The sequence below is a fragment of the Schistocerca serialis genome, chromosome 4 (assembly GCF_023864345.2).
Source record: "Schistocerca serialis cubense isolate TAMUIC-IGC-003099 chromosome 4, iqSchSeri2.2, whole genome shotgun sequence".
Classification (NCBI taxonomy): Eukaryota; Metazoa; Arthropoda; class Insecta; order Orthoptera; family Acrididae; genus Schistocerca; species Schistocerca serialis.
In genome coordinates, this window is record NC_064641.1 from 368,736,377 (window position 1) to 368,753,376 (window position 17,000).

General features: G+C 40.3%; 1 protein-coding gene across 1 annotated transcript; it reads left to right on the plus strand.

Annotated features, from left to right (window-relative positions):
- The first annotated feature begins 6,832 nt into the window (after positions 1-6,832).
- On the plus strand, positions 6,833-15,356 carry LOC126474469 (chondroitin proteoglycan-2-like). Its single transcript, XM_050101942.1, has 7 exons — positions 6,833-6,845; positions 12,877-13,425; positions 13,504-13,734; positions 13,813-14,043; positions 14,122-14,352; positions 14,431-14,661; positions 14,740-15,356. Exons 1-7 carry the CDS (start codon positions 6,833-6,835, stop codon positions 15,354-15,356), a joined length of 2,103 nt encoding a protein of 700 aa, XP_049957899.1.
- The last annotated feature ends 1,644 nt before the right edge of the window (positions 15,357-17,000 follow it).

Sequence of the window (17,000 nt, forward strand, 5' to 3'; positions counted from 1 at the left end):
TTGTAAGCCACCTCCTTTGTTGATGGACTACATTTTCTAAGCACTCTCCCAATGAATCTCAACCTGGTACCCGCCTTACCAAAAATTAATTTTATATGATCATTCCACTTCAAATCGTTCCGCACGCATACTCCCAGATATTTTACAGAAGTAACTGCTACCAGTGTTTGTTCCCCTATCATATAATCATACAATAAAGGATCCTTCTTTCTATGTATTCGCAATACATTACATTTGTCTATGTTAAGGGTCAGTTGCCACCCCCTGCACCAAGTGCCTATCCGCTGCAGATCTTCCTGCATTTCGCTACAATTTTCTAATGCTGCAACTTCTCCGTATACTACAGCATCATCCGCGAAAAGCCGCATGGAACTTCCGACACTATCTACTGGGTCATTTATATATGTTGTGAAAAGCAATGGTCCCATAACACTCCCCTGTGGCACGCCAGAGGTTACTTTAACGTCTGTAGACGTCTCTCCATTGATAACAACATGCTGTGTTCTGTTTGCTAAAAACTCTTCAATCCAGCCACACAGCTGGTCTGATATTCCGTAGGCTCTTACTTTGTTTATCAGGCGACAGTGCGGAACTGTATCGAACGCCTTCCGGAAGTCAAGAAAAATAGCATCTACCTGGGAGCCTGTATCTAATATTTTCTGGGTCTCATGAACAAATAAGGCGAGTTGGGTCTCACACGATCGCTGTTTCCGGAATCCATGTTGATTCCTACAGAGTAGATTCTGGGTTTCCAGAAATGACATGATACGCGAGCAAAAAACATGTTCTAAAATTCTACAAGAGATCGACGTCAGAGATATAGGTCTATAGTTTTGCGCATCTGCTCGACGACCCTTCTTGAAGACTGGGACTATCTGTGCTCTTTTCCAATCATTTGGAACCCTCCGTTCTGTCAACAATGACAACGTTACGCTAACGCCGCTACTCTCGTTCGTTACGCGAAGGCCGTCGGTCGCTGGGTTGTCCGTAGTGAGAGGTATTGACTGAAATTTGATATTCTCGACACACTTCTGACACTATGATCTCGAAATATTGAATTCCCTGACGATTTCCGAAATAGGATGTCCCTTGCGTCTAGCTCCACAAAAACGGAAGAATGCCACTGCGTTCCCGTCTTGCTCTACCGATATAGTGCTCCCTCCAAGATGATGTGTTTGCTACTGCTTCCCAGTACGGATGATGTGAATGAACAAAAGAAGTTTGTCACCGAGAAAAACGTGATGTCCCAAATGGTGCACTGCTGCACAACGTATTACCATTCTCTCCAGTCGATTCAGAAGAAGTTTCTAAAGGCCGTCTGATGAATTAATAGTAACGGATATTAGTAGTGTATTGCAACTGTAAGAAATACGTGGCACTGTCCTTAAAACATGCTATTTTTTAAATATTTAAACCACATGGCAAAAATACGTGTTTAAAGCTGATTGGACGCCTTTCCAACTGACCACTTGCATGTCTTCCGATCTGCTTATGTAAGCATAGGCATACGAAAAAATATTATCGATGTCAGGCGAGAGATACATACCACTTAAATTAATGAGAGATAGTACTTATCTCCCATAGTACGCGTAAAATGGCAGAACACTGTTGCAGAAGCAACGAAAAAAGCATGCGACATTTAAAAGAACACGAAATCCTCAAAATTGATCAAGTTTATAGAAGCTCTAAATTTATAGTCAATTTCAGTGCGAGATGCTTCGAACAGTTTCTACAACGACATCTGGCAGAAAACTCAAATAGATTCTCGTCATACACAAAGCACACCAGAACCAAGACGCAATCAACACCTATACTGCACGATAACAATGGTTACCTCACTGATAACAGTGACAGTAAAGAAAAGTTACTAAATATGGTTTTCCGGAACTTCTCCACGAAAGAAGACGAAATAAATATTCCAGAATTCCAATCATGAACAACTGACAATATGAGTCACTTACTAGATATCCTCTGTGTAACGAAGCAGCTTGAATCATTTGATAAAGGCAAGACCTCCGGTTTAGACTGCACGTGAATCAAGTTCATTTCAGAATATGTTGATTCAATAGCTCCATGCGTACCAATCATGTACAGCCGCTCGCTCGTTAAAATATCCGTACCTAAAGCCTGCAAGTTACACAAGTCACGCCAATACTCAAGAAAGGCAGTAGATGTTATACATTGAACTACAGACCCACATTACTAATGTCGATTTGCAGTAGGATTAATGGAACATATACTGTGTTCGAACGTTATGAATTATCTCAAAGAAGACGATTTATTGACATACAGTCAGCACAGATTCAGAAAATATCGTTCTTGTTAAACAAAACTAGCTTATTATTCTCGCCAAATAATGAGTGATATCGACAGCGGATGTCGGACTAATACGATATTTTTAGACTCCCTAAAGACTTTCAACATCGTACCTCACGAGCCCTTTCTAATCAAATTGCTTGCGTATGGAGTGTCGTTTTAGCTGTGCGATTGGATTCGTAATATCCTGTCAGAATGGTCACAGTTCGAAGTAACTGACGAACAGTCATCGAGTAAAACAGAAGTAATATCTGACATTCCCGAAGAAAGTGTTACAGGCACCGCTACTGTTTCTGATGTACATAAACGATATAGGAGACAATCTGAGCAACCCTCTTAGATTATTTGCAGATGAAGCAGCCAATTATTGTCTTTTAAGTCATCACATGATCAAGACCAATTACAAAATGATGTAGACAAGATGTCTGTATGGTGTGGAAAGTGTCAATTAACTCTAAATAATGAAAAGTATGAAATCATCCGCATGAGTACTACAAGAAATCCCCTGCATTTCGGTTACACGAGACATGACACAAATCTAAAGACTGTAAATCTGAAAATTCAACTACACATTTAGGAATTACGATTACGAATAACTTAAATTGGAACTGTCACGTAGCTGATGTTGTGGATAAAGCAGGTCAAAGACTTTGATTTATTGACAGAACATTAGAGAGCGCAACAAGTCTACTAAAGGGACTGCTTGCGCCACGCCTGTCTGCCCTCGGACAATGAAAAAGTTCAGAGAAGGGAATCTCATTTTATAAAATAGGGGAGGGAGTACCACTGACATGATATGTGAACTGAGATGACAATTCTTATAACAAAAGACTTGTTCGTTACGGCTGGATCTTCTTGGGAGATTTCACTCTCAGACTTTATCCTCTGATTGCGAAAATATTCTCTTGGTGCCTACCTACAAAGGGAGACATGTTTGTCACCACAGAATAAGAGAAATCAGAGCTCGCAATGAAAGGTTTAAGTTCTCGTTTTCCGCTTGCGCCGTTGGAGAGTGGAGAGGTAGAGAAATGTTTGAAGGTGGTTCTATGAACCCTCTGTCCGGACTTTTGTTGTGAATTGAAGAGTAATCACGTAGATGTAATGTAGATGTAGACATCAGATACATAGACACAAATAAATTTCGGAATCAAATTAACAAAAGAAGCATCTTTTTGACCATCAGCAGAAATGTTATACAACAGTTATTTAGTAAATCTGTTAAGTATTATACTGTGTTCCCTAGGACACACCGAATGCGCACTAGTGGATATCCAACGGTCAAAACCAGTGAAACGTTTATTTACTATTCTCCTTTCGGGAATGTATATTGTAGTCCTATTAGTATTTTTCTGGAAAGAGCTCCACTAAAAGTACAAATTATTATAACAAGTTAACAGGTTTAAACGCACGTCAATTTCTGGGATACGTGGTAGTTTCGATAGAGTATGGCAGTTTTCTACAAAAATAAGTTCTTTATCGGGGCTCACTAGAAAATGTTGATGTTACGGTATGATGGATCAGGTTATTAAATAATTGTTTTTTTATTTTTTTTTTTTTAATGAGGATGTCGTTGACAGCACGAATCATGTTTATGTTGAGGCGAATCAGTTAACTCATCGTCAACGAAAAGTCTTTTACCAGCAAGTTGGTTATTATCACATGGGCACCTTATGATGGAGTTTTGATTCTTAACCGTAATGCTGTTTCCTGTCATATCAACAACCGATAATGGTGCTTATAGTTGACTTTCGTTGATAGTCACATGTAGTGCAGATGGATTTCGAATCAGATCCCGCGTTGAAACTGCTACGAGGTATCTACATGCTCTTTTATATTAGAGGTCATTAACAAGGGCAGCTTATTTTGGGTATCAATTAGAATTATGCTTCTGTGCACTAAAAGTTTCAAATTTAATATTGCAAGATGTTTGCTCTAGGAAAAGAAACTGTGAAAATTAACTTGACGAAGACCTAGATACGTACAGGAATCTTTCCGAAAAGTCCTAAAATCTAGCAAAGCATAAATTATGATGAATAACTGTTTGTGTATGTGCAGCTTGTAGATAGCTGGGACTCAAACTCTATCGTTAAAGCATTTACAGTAAAAAAAAGGCTGTTTTGTTATGTCATACTGAAAAATTCCGGACGATCGAATCAAATGCGATTTCATGCTTAACGTGTTAGGGTGAAAGAAGAAAATCCCCGAAGTATTTCCCTTCTCTAATTCTCCCTACACAGCCGTGAACCTGGGGGTGTTTCAAGTAGATCTTCTGCGTAATTAGTAAACTTCACCTTCTTTGAAGGTAAATTGGTGCCGAAAGTGTCTTGTATTTTTTTTTCCTTTCCACATTACTTAGAGCCCTCAATGTCTGAGGCTACAGCGTAATGTAGTGTCCAATGCGCTACTTTGTTTTGGAAAAATGGAATTCGTATGCTCCGGTCTGTTCGTACACGGATTATGTATTTTTTCCTTTGCGTTTCGTCGCAAAGTTTCAAAAATTGGCACTGCTGAGGTACCTTGATAAAACATTTGCGGTAAAAGTAAAGTCCGTGGCACTCAATCCGTAAACTGGGTTCTGGCCTGACTGAAGGTAGAGTGCACCACTTCCATCTGCAGCGGCATTACGTGGGGTAGGGTGGTTAGTCGACCGTCATTCCGCCTTTTAGGGCGATGTTACACTATAAAATGTACTGGACGATGTTGTTTCGTACAGTATATGGGACTCAGTGTAACAAGGAACTTTCGTCAAATGTCGCCTAACGTCCAGTTTATTTGATCAAATCCAGCGCTTCGCCTTAGATCTGATCGAAGAAATTGTTCCTCTTCTGTTTCCTTCAATGAGAAATGTAACCACTAGGAGCGCTTGCATCGCTGTAGCTGTCTGACATCCAATGTTTATTAACATGTCTTCGAAATTAATATGGTGTGTCGCATCTACGACGAAATTGATAGAGGTGTACGGGGCAGATGAAGCACTGTATCCTGAATACAAAAACACAATATGAAGAAACGAGAGCTATAAGAAAATTGCTATGGCCCTTAACCGTAAAGCACATTCAGGATGTATCCCGAGGATATAAAACAGAAAATCTACATCTTTTGTAGAAGTAAAAATATTTTAATGGCCTTAGTAAGTACTAAATAGGTATTTGCCTTCAGCTTCAAACATTTCTGGTATTCCTTTTTGCCAATGTGCACTGCGGTATTCGAGCGCTGTATTATAGAGTACCTCTCTCTTGCTGCAAGAAATACCAATGTTACGGTGTGTCTGTCCTTTGCTGGTATAGATAAGCCACTTTCCTGAGCACGTATTGAAATGTACATTTATTCGCAAGTAATTTTCATACGACTTTACATTCTTGACTTGCAGCTTCCGTGAACAAATTTTGTTGTTGGCTTTTATTATCTCCCCGTGAAACAACTCTGTTCCTCTTCCAAATGCAAACATAATCCAATCGTAATACACAGTTCCGGGCCACAATAAAAAGGCATTGTCCATCATTCTGAAACTCTGACGAAATATTGGATGAGAGTGTAATATCACCCTTTTGCTCCGCTTGAAACATCTTTGTCCAGTATTTGATTGGATTTCTTTGTCCAACAAACTTGATTGTATAACGGCCCCTCATTCCCTGGAAAGATCTCCCTTAACTCAAACCGATAACAGGGCGAGTGGACAGGTGTTCATACTGGACGGACTGGAACGAGAAGAAATCCCCACTCCCACTCAGGATTGAACCCGAGATATCTCCGAATGGAGTCCAGAACTCAACTTGCTAGACCGTCACGTCTACTAAAAGATTTATGAGAATAGTTATCTACCTTAATACGTCTGATGAAGGAACAATTAGTGTGGAGAACAACTTAAGTCAATGGCGTCTTTAAGCTAGATACGTTGTTAAACTACTGTGAATATTAAAAAATCATTCCGACAATAATTCTTACATTTTATAAAAGATAGGTACGTTTTATAAAAAAGTATGATCGTACATTGCATAATCCCATGAAACCGCATGTTATTCCACTTTCCAACATCCCATAAGTGAACTGCATATCCATTATTCCTTTGCATCGTAACCGACTTCCAGGTACATACAAAATGTTGAAATATTACATAATAACAGAAATATCTGGTATGTGTGAAGAACAGCAATCTTTATTTCCGTCATACGAAATCAATACGTGCTTGTGGTGGGGTCAACTGTTGTAACAAAGCGCATAGTGCATTTCCCTGCCATATATACCCCGTATCTCCGTACGTAATGAGATGACGTGATGTACAATCTAAAGAGCGTGTCAAAGAATGGGCGTATTGATTTCGCACTGTAACCTTCCGAAATTTGGCATTTCCCGTTCGTGGCATACCACCTGTTGCACTTTGCGAGATAAGATCAAGATAACTCGTTTCACTGTGATAATTCCATACGTGCTGTGATATATAAGCTCTAGCCGCCACTGATTATCCATAGTAGGCGCATTCGATTAGAACCGTCGAAATCTCCGACGCGTTTCCGACATGAATCTACGAGGTGAGTTACAGCAATAGCTTATTTTACCGTCTGCGTTTGTGTTTGCCGCTGCTCTCTTTCAAAGGGTTCCCTATACAGATGTGTTAGAGATGCACTAGGGATCGACTCTATACCACATACGTTTCTGTGTCTGTTTATTAAGGATTCCCAAATGGATTGCCACTGGGAATAGGGTGCAACGTTTTCATGTTTCTTGTGTACTTCGTCTCTGTAGAAAGTTTACCACTTCTGACCTGTTTTCAGATTTGTTGATTAATAACTGTAATTAAAGCAACATCCAGTTAATGAAGAGATGAAATAACAAATTAGGACAATGTTAGATAGAACTTATGGTTTCGTTACTTAAAGTCACAAATTTATTAGCAGCTAAGACTTACTGAGTGCTTAGTGGATGTTCTGTGATTGAGACCACTCGGTTTAGTTTCTTATTCTACTACTCTGGTATTTGACAGAAGTTTTTCCTGTAACATGGAAAGCATTATTTTTATTCACTTATTAAACTATGATTTTGCCTAGATGGGTCATCAAAGGCACTATTTTGCGACAGAATTTCACTGTTAATAAGCGTTAAGCATTGCAGTTTTGGATGTGAAACAAAAATCGCTCTTCCCTCCATCGAGTTTTGACTTGTAGTTCCGTATTAATTGCATAGTACTTTACTACACAGAACTTGATTAATTTTCTTCTGTAATTCTGCTACTGACTCGATTGTTAATTTGTTATAAAATTCTCTGCTCATCCACTTCTATAGGAGCTCTGCAATAATGTTATGTTTTACAAACACTTCATTATATTAAAGGTGTTTCTTCTTAAATGTGTAGTTTAACAGGTATTATAATTTCGTATGCTGCTGAGTTTTTCTAAAGAGTTATCCAACCCACATTGCGATGACTCATCCTGTGGACTTCTTTGCATAATTGTACCTGAGAAGAGCTATTGGACGTAATGTACACAATAATGGCTTTATCATTGTGCTTAAAGCAACGGCAACAGCATTAAAAGACTTTACTTCGAATGACTCATCCCAATGCTCTCACCTCAATTTCTGCATTTCTTTACCCTGAATCGTAAGATAAACTTAGGAAGTCTTTTTAGAATGTTGAACATTTCAAGAGCCGAAATTATTGTTGTTGCTATTGTGGTCTTCACTCTGAAGACTGGTTTGTTGCAGTTCTCCGTGCTATTCTACCTTGTGCAAGCCTCTTCAACTCTGAATAACTGCTGCAGCCTATATCCTGCTGAATCTGCTTGTTATATTCATTTCTTGGTCTCACCCTACGATTTTTACTCCTCCCCCCCTCCACCCCACCGCTAAACTGGATACCCCTTGATGTCTCAGAATGTGGCGTAACAACATGTCTCCTTTTTTAGTCTAGCTGAGCCACAAATTTCTCTTCTCCGCAATTCTATTCAGTACCTCGTAACTGGTTACGAGATATATCTATTTAACCTTCGGCAGTCTTCTGTAGTACATTTCGTAAGCTTCTTTATAGACAACTTATAGCTGTTTATCGTCACATAGCTACACTCCGTACGAATACGTCCAGAAGAGGCCTCCTAACACTTAAATCTATATACTCTTCCTTATAAACGCTTTTTTGCCATTATCAGTACACTTTTTATATACTCTCTACTATAGCCATAAACATTTATTTTGCTGACTTAATAACAAAACTTATCGTCTACTTTCAGTGTCTCGTTTCCCAATCTAATTCCATCAGCACCACTCGATTGATTTCGACTTCATTCGATTATCCATGTCTTGCTTTTGTTAAAAATAATTTTATACCCTCCTGTCAAGACACGGTCTATTCTGTTCAACTGCTCTTCCAAGTCCACCTTTCATGCTCCTCTGCCCTTATAACTGCCTTTTGGTTTCTGTACAGTTATTAAATAGAGTTTCGCTTCCTTCAGAATTTCAAAGAGAATGCTCGAGTCAGCTCGGTCAAAACCTTTCTCTAAGCTTGCAAATGCATAATTATTATCAATGAAAAATATCTAAGTTTTGCTGATCATTGTAGAAGATTAATTTTTTTTTATTTCTGTTCAAGTTACAGTTTAACTCTGGGCTTGGCACGCCTTTTGCAAGCACCACTCAGTTTTTAATATACTCATAGCAGCAGTGAATTCATCATCTCATTACGTCTAACTGCTGTTTTTCCTAATCCGCGCATAAATTGTATGTTGTCGACGTTAGGGGTGTGAGCTAACATTTAACGACTGGAACAGGTGAGCTAATTAACCGTGACTGTTAGATTGCTTGATGTAATGCTGTTTCTTTCACACGGTTACTTTATTTCAACAAAGGTTGATTGTGAATTCTGTTTAAAGATACTATAGCATTTGAAAATCTCCACATTCATTCTACGAAGGTCCACTGGAGCGTTCCTGTAGCCTTGTAGAATTTAATGGCTGCTTTTGCTCTACATTACTCGTCAAACTTGTGTTTCACATAGTACATCAGAAACTATTTGAGTTGAGTTAGATAGTTGTAGCTAGAAAATGATGTAGATAGTCTCTAGTTTGGTTTTCGTAACAAACGTGTGGATCTGAATTATATTTTCTGTAAATGAGGATTGTTTACTTAGGGCAGATTATTTGTCGTCATTCCTGCTCCATCGTGGGTCAGCCTCAGCAACTAAACAGCAAACACTAAGCATACACCGAATGATTGAAAAATTATCTGGTTTTCTGGTAGAATCACCAGTGACACAGTCATTCCTTTTAATGATAGATGTAAAACATTTAATGATGTAATTCAAAAGTCCGTAATTATGACTGTGGACTATCAAATTGTTCCAAAGCCCTAGAACTCTGGGAAAACTCTTATAAATTTGGTATCTGTTTCTCACGCAATATATTTTCTATCTTGCCAACTATTTGGGGAAATTGGTACTTAGGGTTGCTGTATTATTTAAACCAATAAGTAGAAAGTAGAGGATTGTACACTGTGCTAGGTTTCCTATTTGCTACGCTGTTCATACTAGTTTATTATTTTTTTTATTTTTTCTTGTTCTATCTTGTATTTATGTTATCGACGAGGATTTATATTTCTGTTTACAAACATGAAACGTACATAATGAATAATTTTCATAGTTTCCATCATGAGGACGGGCTCACCTGCATTAGTTTCAAACACGTGTTACACCCTATAGAATTAATAATTTTGAAAGTATTTGTGATATTATATAGCCGTATGAATACTCCGGTTATGACTTTTTGAAGGATCCCGTGCTTTTGTCTTAAAATATGAAGCGTTTGGTCTGGTTTTGTGCCGCTATCTTTTCAGGAAAATATGATGTAACGAACGTTTCTGATATTAAACCTTCTTCAACAGCGCCGACTGTAGAGATCTCGTGTTAATCCGAGCCTAATTCTGGCTTTCCGACAGCGAGCAACGTCTTTGTTGTAGTGATCATACTACCGTTGGTAGGCAGTAAAAGCAATGGGAGTTTTAATAATCTTCACTGAAAGTTTTTAACGCCTAAATCCCAATATGAATGGCTAAACAGTTAACACGACAGGGACAGCATTATCATACCACTATTAGTAATCCATTTAAAGTTTACTTGAAGTTACAATGAACGCCCAAACTTACATACCTTTGGATGCAGCTCACTCCATACATTTACAGTATCTTGAAACTGATCTAGAAGATAACCGGTATTGCTGTACGAAAGTGAGTGATCTCAGAGGAGACAGTGGTTTTCAAGGCCTTCCTCATGAGCAATACACTCTGGACACAGATTACTTTAAAACGATCCGCCTAATGTGAAAGAGGTCTTGGAACGATCTCGATTTTTTAGCTACGAATGTAAGGAGGAAAAATAAGACTATTTGTACTTTACATTACCTACAACTATCAGACAAGGACAGATTGCTTCTCACCATAAATACGACACATTGGGTAGCAGACAGGCTGTTACATTTTTAGCTTTCAGCCAAAGCCTTCTGTATAAAGGGAAACACACCCACACACATTCATTCACGCAAAATAGCACACCTCAAGCACACCTAAGAGCCACGCCCATCAGCTCGGACTAGCATGCTGGAATTCCAGCTCGAGCAGCTGGATATGGCGATCATGTGCGAGTGAGGCGTTCTAGCTTGTGTGAATGAATTCGTATTTGTGTCTGTGTGTGTGTGTGTGTGTGTGTGTGAGAGAGAGAGAGAGAGAGAGAGAGAGATTGCGTGTGTGTTTGTGTACGTGTATGTATGTGGGTATTTCCTTTTCGGAAGAGGGCATTGGCCGAATGCTAAACATGTAATATTCTTTTCGTTGTGCCTGTCTTCAACTTATCCTTTCATCTTAAGGTGGGAAGCTACCCATCCTTTTCTGTATATTGCTGATATTCCAACCAAGAGTTTCTATGACTATCAGACAGGCATAAAAACGTTTCCTGCAGCGCTGTGCACCGTCAGTTCGTGGTTTCAGAAAATAACCCATAAAACACTTTTGTCTTCGTAAGACAGACCACCTGAGCAAGTAAATTTTGCAACAGTCTGATCAGAATTAGATGTTAGATCATGCCATTTAATGTTACATAACTGGATTTTTCTATAGTTATCAAAAATTACTGAGCTGTGTGTAACGGCCAGAATTTAAACTTGATGAATACTAACTCAGAAATTCTCACGCTTCGCATTTGCATCAACAAGCACGTTTTCAAACTTTTTCACAGAATTCGTCTCGGGCTCACAGTGAAACACTAACGGAAGGACATTCTTTTTCTGCCAGAGAGATGTACGAGAATAATGGTATTAACATAGCGTTAGAGTTAATATTTTAGTAATGGGAAGAGTAATTCAGTTTGGTATCTTCGAATACAAGCTGACGGTATAGTTTGGCATCGAAATAAACTTATTCCTGACAGACGAAAAAAATCCATTCGTAGAGTCCAACTATGAAAGTGTTTACTTGTCATGGGTTCACTGGAAAGGCGGAAACAGAAGGGGGTTGGTGCTCGGTTGGCCCATCGTATGTTAATCGTGCCCCAGGGATAATGCCACATTGCGAACACTTTAGGAAACATCGATGGAATTGGTTGGGTACAGGTTTAGACATCCTAACTGTGCTGTGTACTAGTAAAAACTGTCAGTTCTCTGTTCCTGTGTCGTCTAGGAAAGCCTTAGCCACTGCTGTTGGGTGCAGTTGAGGAACTTTTTGTTATAAGAAATAGTGATCTTACGTTACCTTTTAAAATTTTCAAAAAAATAATCCAGCTTTTTTCCATAGCTGACGTGTTTAGTTCGTGTCACAAGACTTTAAAGAGACAACAGCACATAATGGAATGCTGCATATATGACATTAATGTTTCGTTTCTTGCTGCCCTATCTGTTCAGTGTATATAGGCATCAGAATCCTTTATTCTGTTGTTTCATTACAATAAGATAAATGTCTACCATTAAACTTTCGTCAACTGCACGTCATTCTCCACCAGATTTCCTCTGTTCTGCTGAACAACATACGTGTATCATGAGAAGCCTTGTCGTGACTCCGGAATTAAAACGTATAGCTCCAGGACTTAACCAGCGTACTGTGGAGCCATGGTCACTGGAATTTTTGTTTAAAGTAAAACGATCTGTTATGGCTTCATAGAAGCCATACATAACTTGTATTATTCGTTCTAGAAGTATATGGAGAAATAATTACCAATAACTGTTTATAAACCAGGAAGTCTGTTGGGTACAGGGTGCAATATGCGCATTGGGAAATTATTCATTTTGGTTCGTTTTACTTCATTTCCATCTATATTTTAAACTTAGCAAAAAAAAAAAAAAAAAAAAAAGGAAAAGAAAACACACTTCTACGCTCTTCGACAGAGAATGAAGTGGCAGCCACTATAACAGCAGAGGGCAAAATATACTTGTTCAGCGCATAATGACCACGACAATTCCATAATTCCTTTTGAGTCATAGTATAGAAAATTTACTGTTGTGTATAAAGAATGCTGCCAATAACGAGTAAATTTGAACAAACAGAATGTCTCTCAGCAAAAGATAGTTAACGTTGACATTTCTTCTATTTCAGCAAGTGTGTTAACGACCGTGTTGGTCGTAATTGCTACTGCTGCCGTCCACGCATCACCTGTAGGCGACTGTCCGCCAGTAGATCCAGTGGATCACACAGACCATCTACCAGACAGCCAAAACTGTTCACTTTTCTACAAATGTGATCACGCAGCACCTGTACTGTTTGTATGTCCTGATGGGTTGCACTTCAACCCTACACTGGAAGTCTGTGACTGGCCAGATAATGCAGGTTGCACAGGTGGATCAGCACCAACCTCAGCTCCCAGCTCCACAGCAGCTCCTACAAGCGCTGCCACTACAGCTGCTCCAACATCAGCTCCAAGCTCCACAGCTAAACCTGCTCCATCAGGAGACTGCCCAGCTGTCGGCACATGCCCACAAAATGAAGATGAGAATTCTATTGCCAAACACCTTCCTCATGCCTCAAACTGCAGTCAGTTCTGCAAATGTGACCATGGGAAACCCGTGACATTCGACTGTCCTGCTGGACTTCACTTCAATCCAACTCTGGAGGTATGTGACTGGCCAGAAAATGCAGGTTGTGCAGGTGGATCAGCATCAACTTCAGCTCCCAGCTCCACAGCACCTCCTACAAGCGCTGCCACTACAGCTGCTCCAACATCAGCTCCAAGCACGACAGCTAAGCCTGTTCCATCAGGAGACTGCCCAGCTGTTGGCACATGTCCACAAAATGAAGATGAGAACTCTATTGCTAAGCATCTTCCGCATGCCTCAAACTGCAGTCAGTTCTGCAAATGTGACCATGGGAAACCAGTAACTTTCGACTGTCCTGCTGGACTTCACTTCAACCCTACTCTGGAGGTATGTGACTGGCCAGAAAATGCAGGTTGTGCAGGTGGATCAGCATCAACTTCCGCTCCCAGCTCCACTGCTGCACCTACAAGTGCTGCCACTACATCTGCTCCAACATCAGCACCAAGCTCCACAGCTAAACCTGCTCCATCAGGAGACTGCCCAGCTGTCGGCACATGCCCACAAAATGAAGATGAGAATTCTATTGCCAAACACCTTCCTCATGCCTCAAACTGCAGTCAGTTCTGCAAATGTGACCATGGGAAACCCGTGACATTCGACTGTCCTGCTGGACTTCACTTCAATCCTACTCTGGAGGTATGTGACTGGCCAGAAAATGCAGGTTGTGCAGGTGGATCAGCATCAACTTCAGCTCCCAGCTCCACAGCACCTCCTACAAGCGCTGCCACTACAGCTGCTCCAACATCAGCTCCAAGCACGACAGCTAAGCCTGCTCCATCAGGAGACTGCCCAGCTGTTGGCACATGTCCACAAAATGAAGATGAGAACTCTATTGCTAAGCATCTTCCGCATGCCTCAAACTGCAGTCAGTTCTGCAAATGTGACCATGGGAAACCAGTAACTTTCGACTGTCCTGCTGGACTTCACTTCAACCCTACTCTGGAGGTATGTGACTGGCCAGAAAATGCAGGTTGTGCAGGTGGATCAGCATCAACTTCAGCTCCCAGCTCCACAGCACCTCCTACAAGCGCTGCCACTACAGCTGCTCCAACATCAGCTCCAAGCACGACAGCTAAGCCTGCTCCATCAGGAGACTGCCCAGCTGTTGGCACATGTCCACAAAATGAAGATGAGAACTCTATTGCTAAGCATCTTCCGCATGCCTCAAACTGCAGTCAGTTCTGCAAATGTGACCATGGGAAACCAGTAACTTTCGACTGTCCTGCTGGACTTCACTTCAACCCTACTCTGGAGGTATGTGACTGGCCAGAAAATGCAGGTTGCGCAGGTGGATCAGCATCAACTTCGGCTCCCAGCTCCACTGCTGCACCTACAAGTGCTGCCACTACATCTGCTCCAACATCAGCACCAAGCTCCACAGCTAAACCTGCTCCATCAGGAGATTGCCCAGCTGTCGGCACATGCCCACAAAATGAAGATGAGAATTCTATTGCTAAGCACCTTCCCCATGCTTCAAACTGCAGTCAGTTCTGCAAATGTGACCATGGGAAACCCGTGACATTCGACTGTCCTGCTGGACTTCATTTCAACCCTACTCTGGAGGTGTGTGATTGGCCAGAAAATGCAGGTTGTGCAGGTGGATCAGCATCAACATCAGCTCCCAGTTCCACAGCTGCTCCTACAAGTGCTGCCACTACAACTGCTCCCACAAGTGCTGCCACTACACCTGCTCCAACAGCTGCACCAAGTTCAACTGCCAAACCAACAGTGGCTCCCTCAGGAGACTGCCCAGCTGTTGGCTCCTGCCCACAAAATGAAGATGAGAACTCTATTGCTAAGCATCTTCCCCATGCATCCGACTGCACCAAGTTCTGCAAATGTGACCATGGGACACCTGTCACATTCGACTGTCCTGCTGGACTTCACTTCAACCCTACTCTGGAAGTGTGTGACTGGCCATACCGTGCTGGATGTGCAAGTAAATCTGGATCAACTGCAGCCTCTAGCTCATCTACAGCTTGATCAACAAGGACTGCCACTACGGGGTGTACAACTTCAGCTGCACTTTAACTGTTGCACCTAGGAGCTCCATCATATCAGACTCTTGTAAGACAGTTGGATCACGTCTTGTGTATGATCATGTCTCTATTGTTAAGTGTCTTGCATACAGAACCAACTGCGGTGTATATTGTAGACGATTGAGTAATTGCTAAGAATGTCTTGGTGGACCTCATTTCAGTTTAAAATTGCAAGTGTGAGACTGTCCTTGTGCTGTTTGTGAATCAGTGAAAAGTGCGTATGTGTGTGAACTGTGTATTACTTAGGAATTTTTCATGCACTTGTAATTATGTAATGTACATATTTGTTTCATTACTCATAATAAAGTCATACGTTTAATGCTGTTAAACTCATATTGTGTCCATTTTCATTGGCATAGACGGAACATGTCAGGTATATTGAAATATGTCTGCAGGTCATATGAAATATGCTATTCAATTTTGCCTGTATACTAATATTGTAATCAGCGTTCATGACTGAAATTATCCTCTAAACAAACATCTATCTTTATAGGTCTCTAAAGTCTACACCTTTCTTATAACAGTAATACTTGCATTATAATATGTGTTTCCCCTACTTTCACTCTCGCAACTCTGCACAATGTTTGGACGTATAAACATCATACAAGACTGGTCTTCTCAGAGCAAGTAAAATGTCGCAAGTGTAGGTTTATTCTAGCATTCCCAAAGCGAGCGATTCATGAGTAGTCTTCGGTTTAACGGTGCTGCATGTCATTCAGATTCTTTCATTCAAATGCCATTATGTCATTCAGACACCGGTCAAATATCTTCTCGCAGTATCCTGTGTGCAACTGGTTTTTACCTACTTTCTTTTCCCTTTCTTAAATATTCATATTCCTTGAACAACCTTCTGTATATTTCTTCCGCCGTTTAGCTTTCCCTTTTTTGCTTAATACTGATTTGCATTGTGAACTTATGATATTCATGCAGCTGTTTCTCTTCAGTCTGTGTGTGAGTGGTACTTGTCTTTATCCAAGAATTGGGTACCCCTAGCCACTTCTGTTTAGCCACTTCACACCTCCTGTCAGTCTCACTATTACATGTTTGTAGTCCCTTCCACCTGCTTCACTTGGTGCATTTCTATATTTTCTCCTTTCATCAGTTAAATTCAATACGGTGCATTTCTATATTTTCTCCTTTCATCAGTTAAATTCAATATCTCCTCTCTTATCCATGGATTTCCACTATACCTTTTGCTTTTACTTATTTGATCCTCAGTAATGCCTGATATTTTCAGAACAGTAGAAGGTGATCGCACGTAAATTGTTAAAATGTAATTTTTCTAGGAAAGTACTTTTTTACCCATACAGCGTACACATATGAAGACTAAAATTTATCTAGTAGACTAGTTTCACTTGTGAGTGCAATTATCCTCATATCTACAGACAATCACAAAACACAAAATTCCGCCTTAAATAAAAAAAAACATTTACCCAGTTATCTTCAAGCTTAATTTGTTTGAACGAAACAAGAATGCCAAGATAAAAACTAGTACAAATGGTAAAAAGGTCAGCATCTAAAGCATGGAAAGAATATAAAACATAAATATTATAATATGTTGGACATCCTTTAGACCAGTGAACTGCAG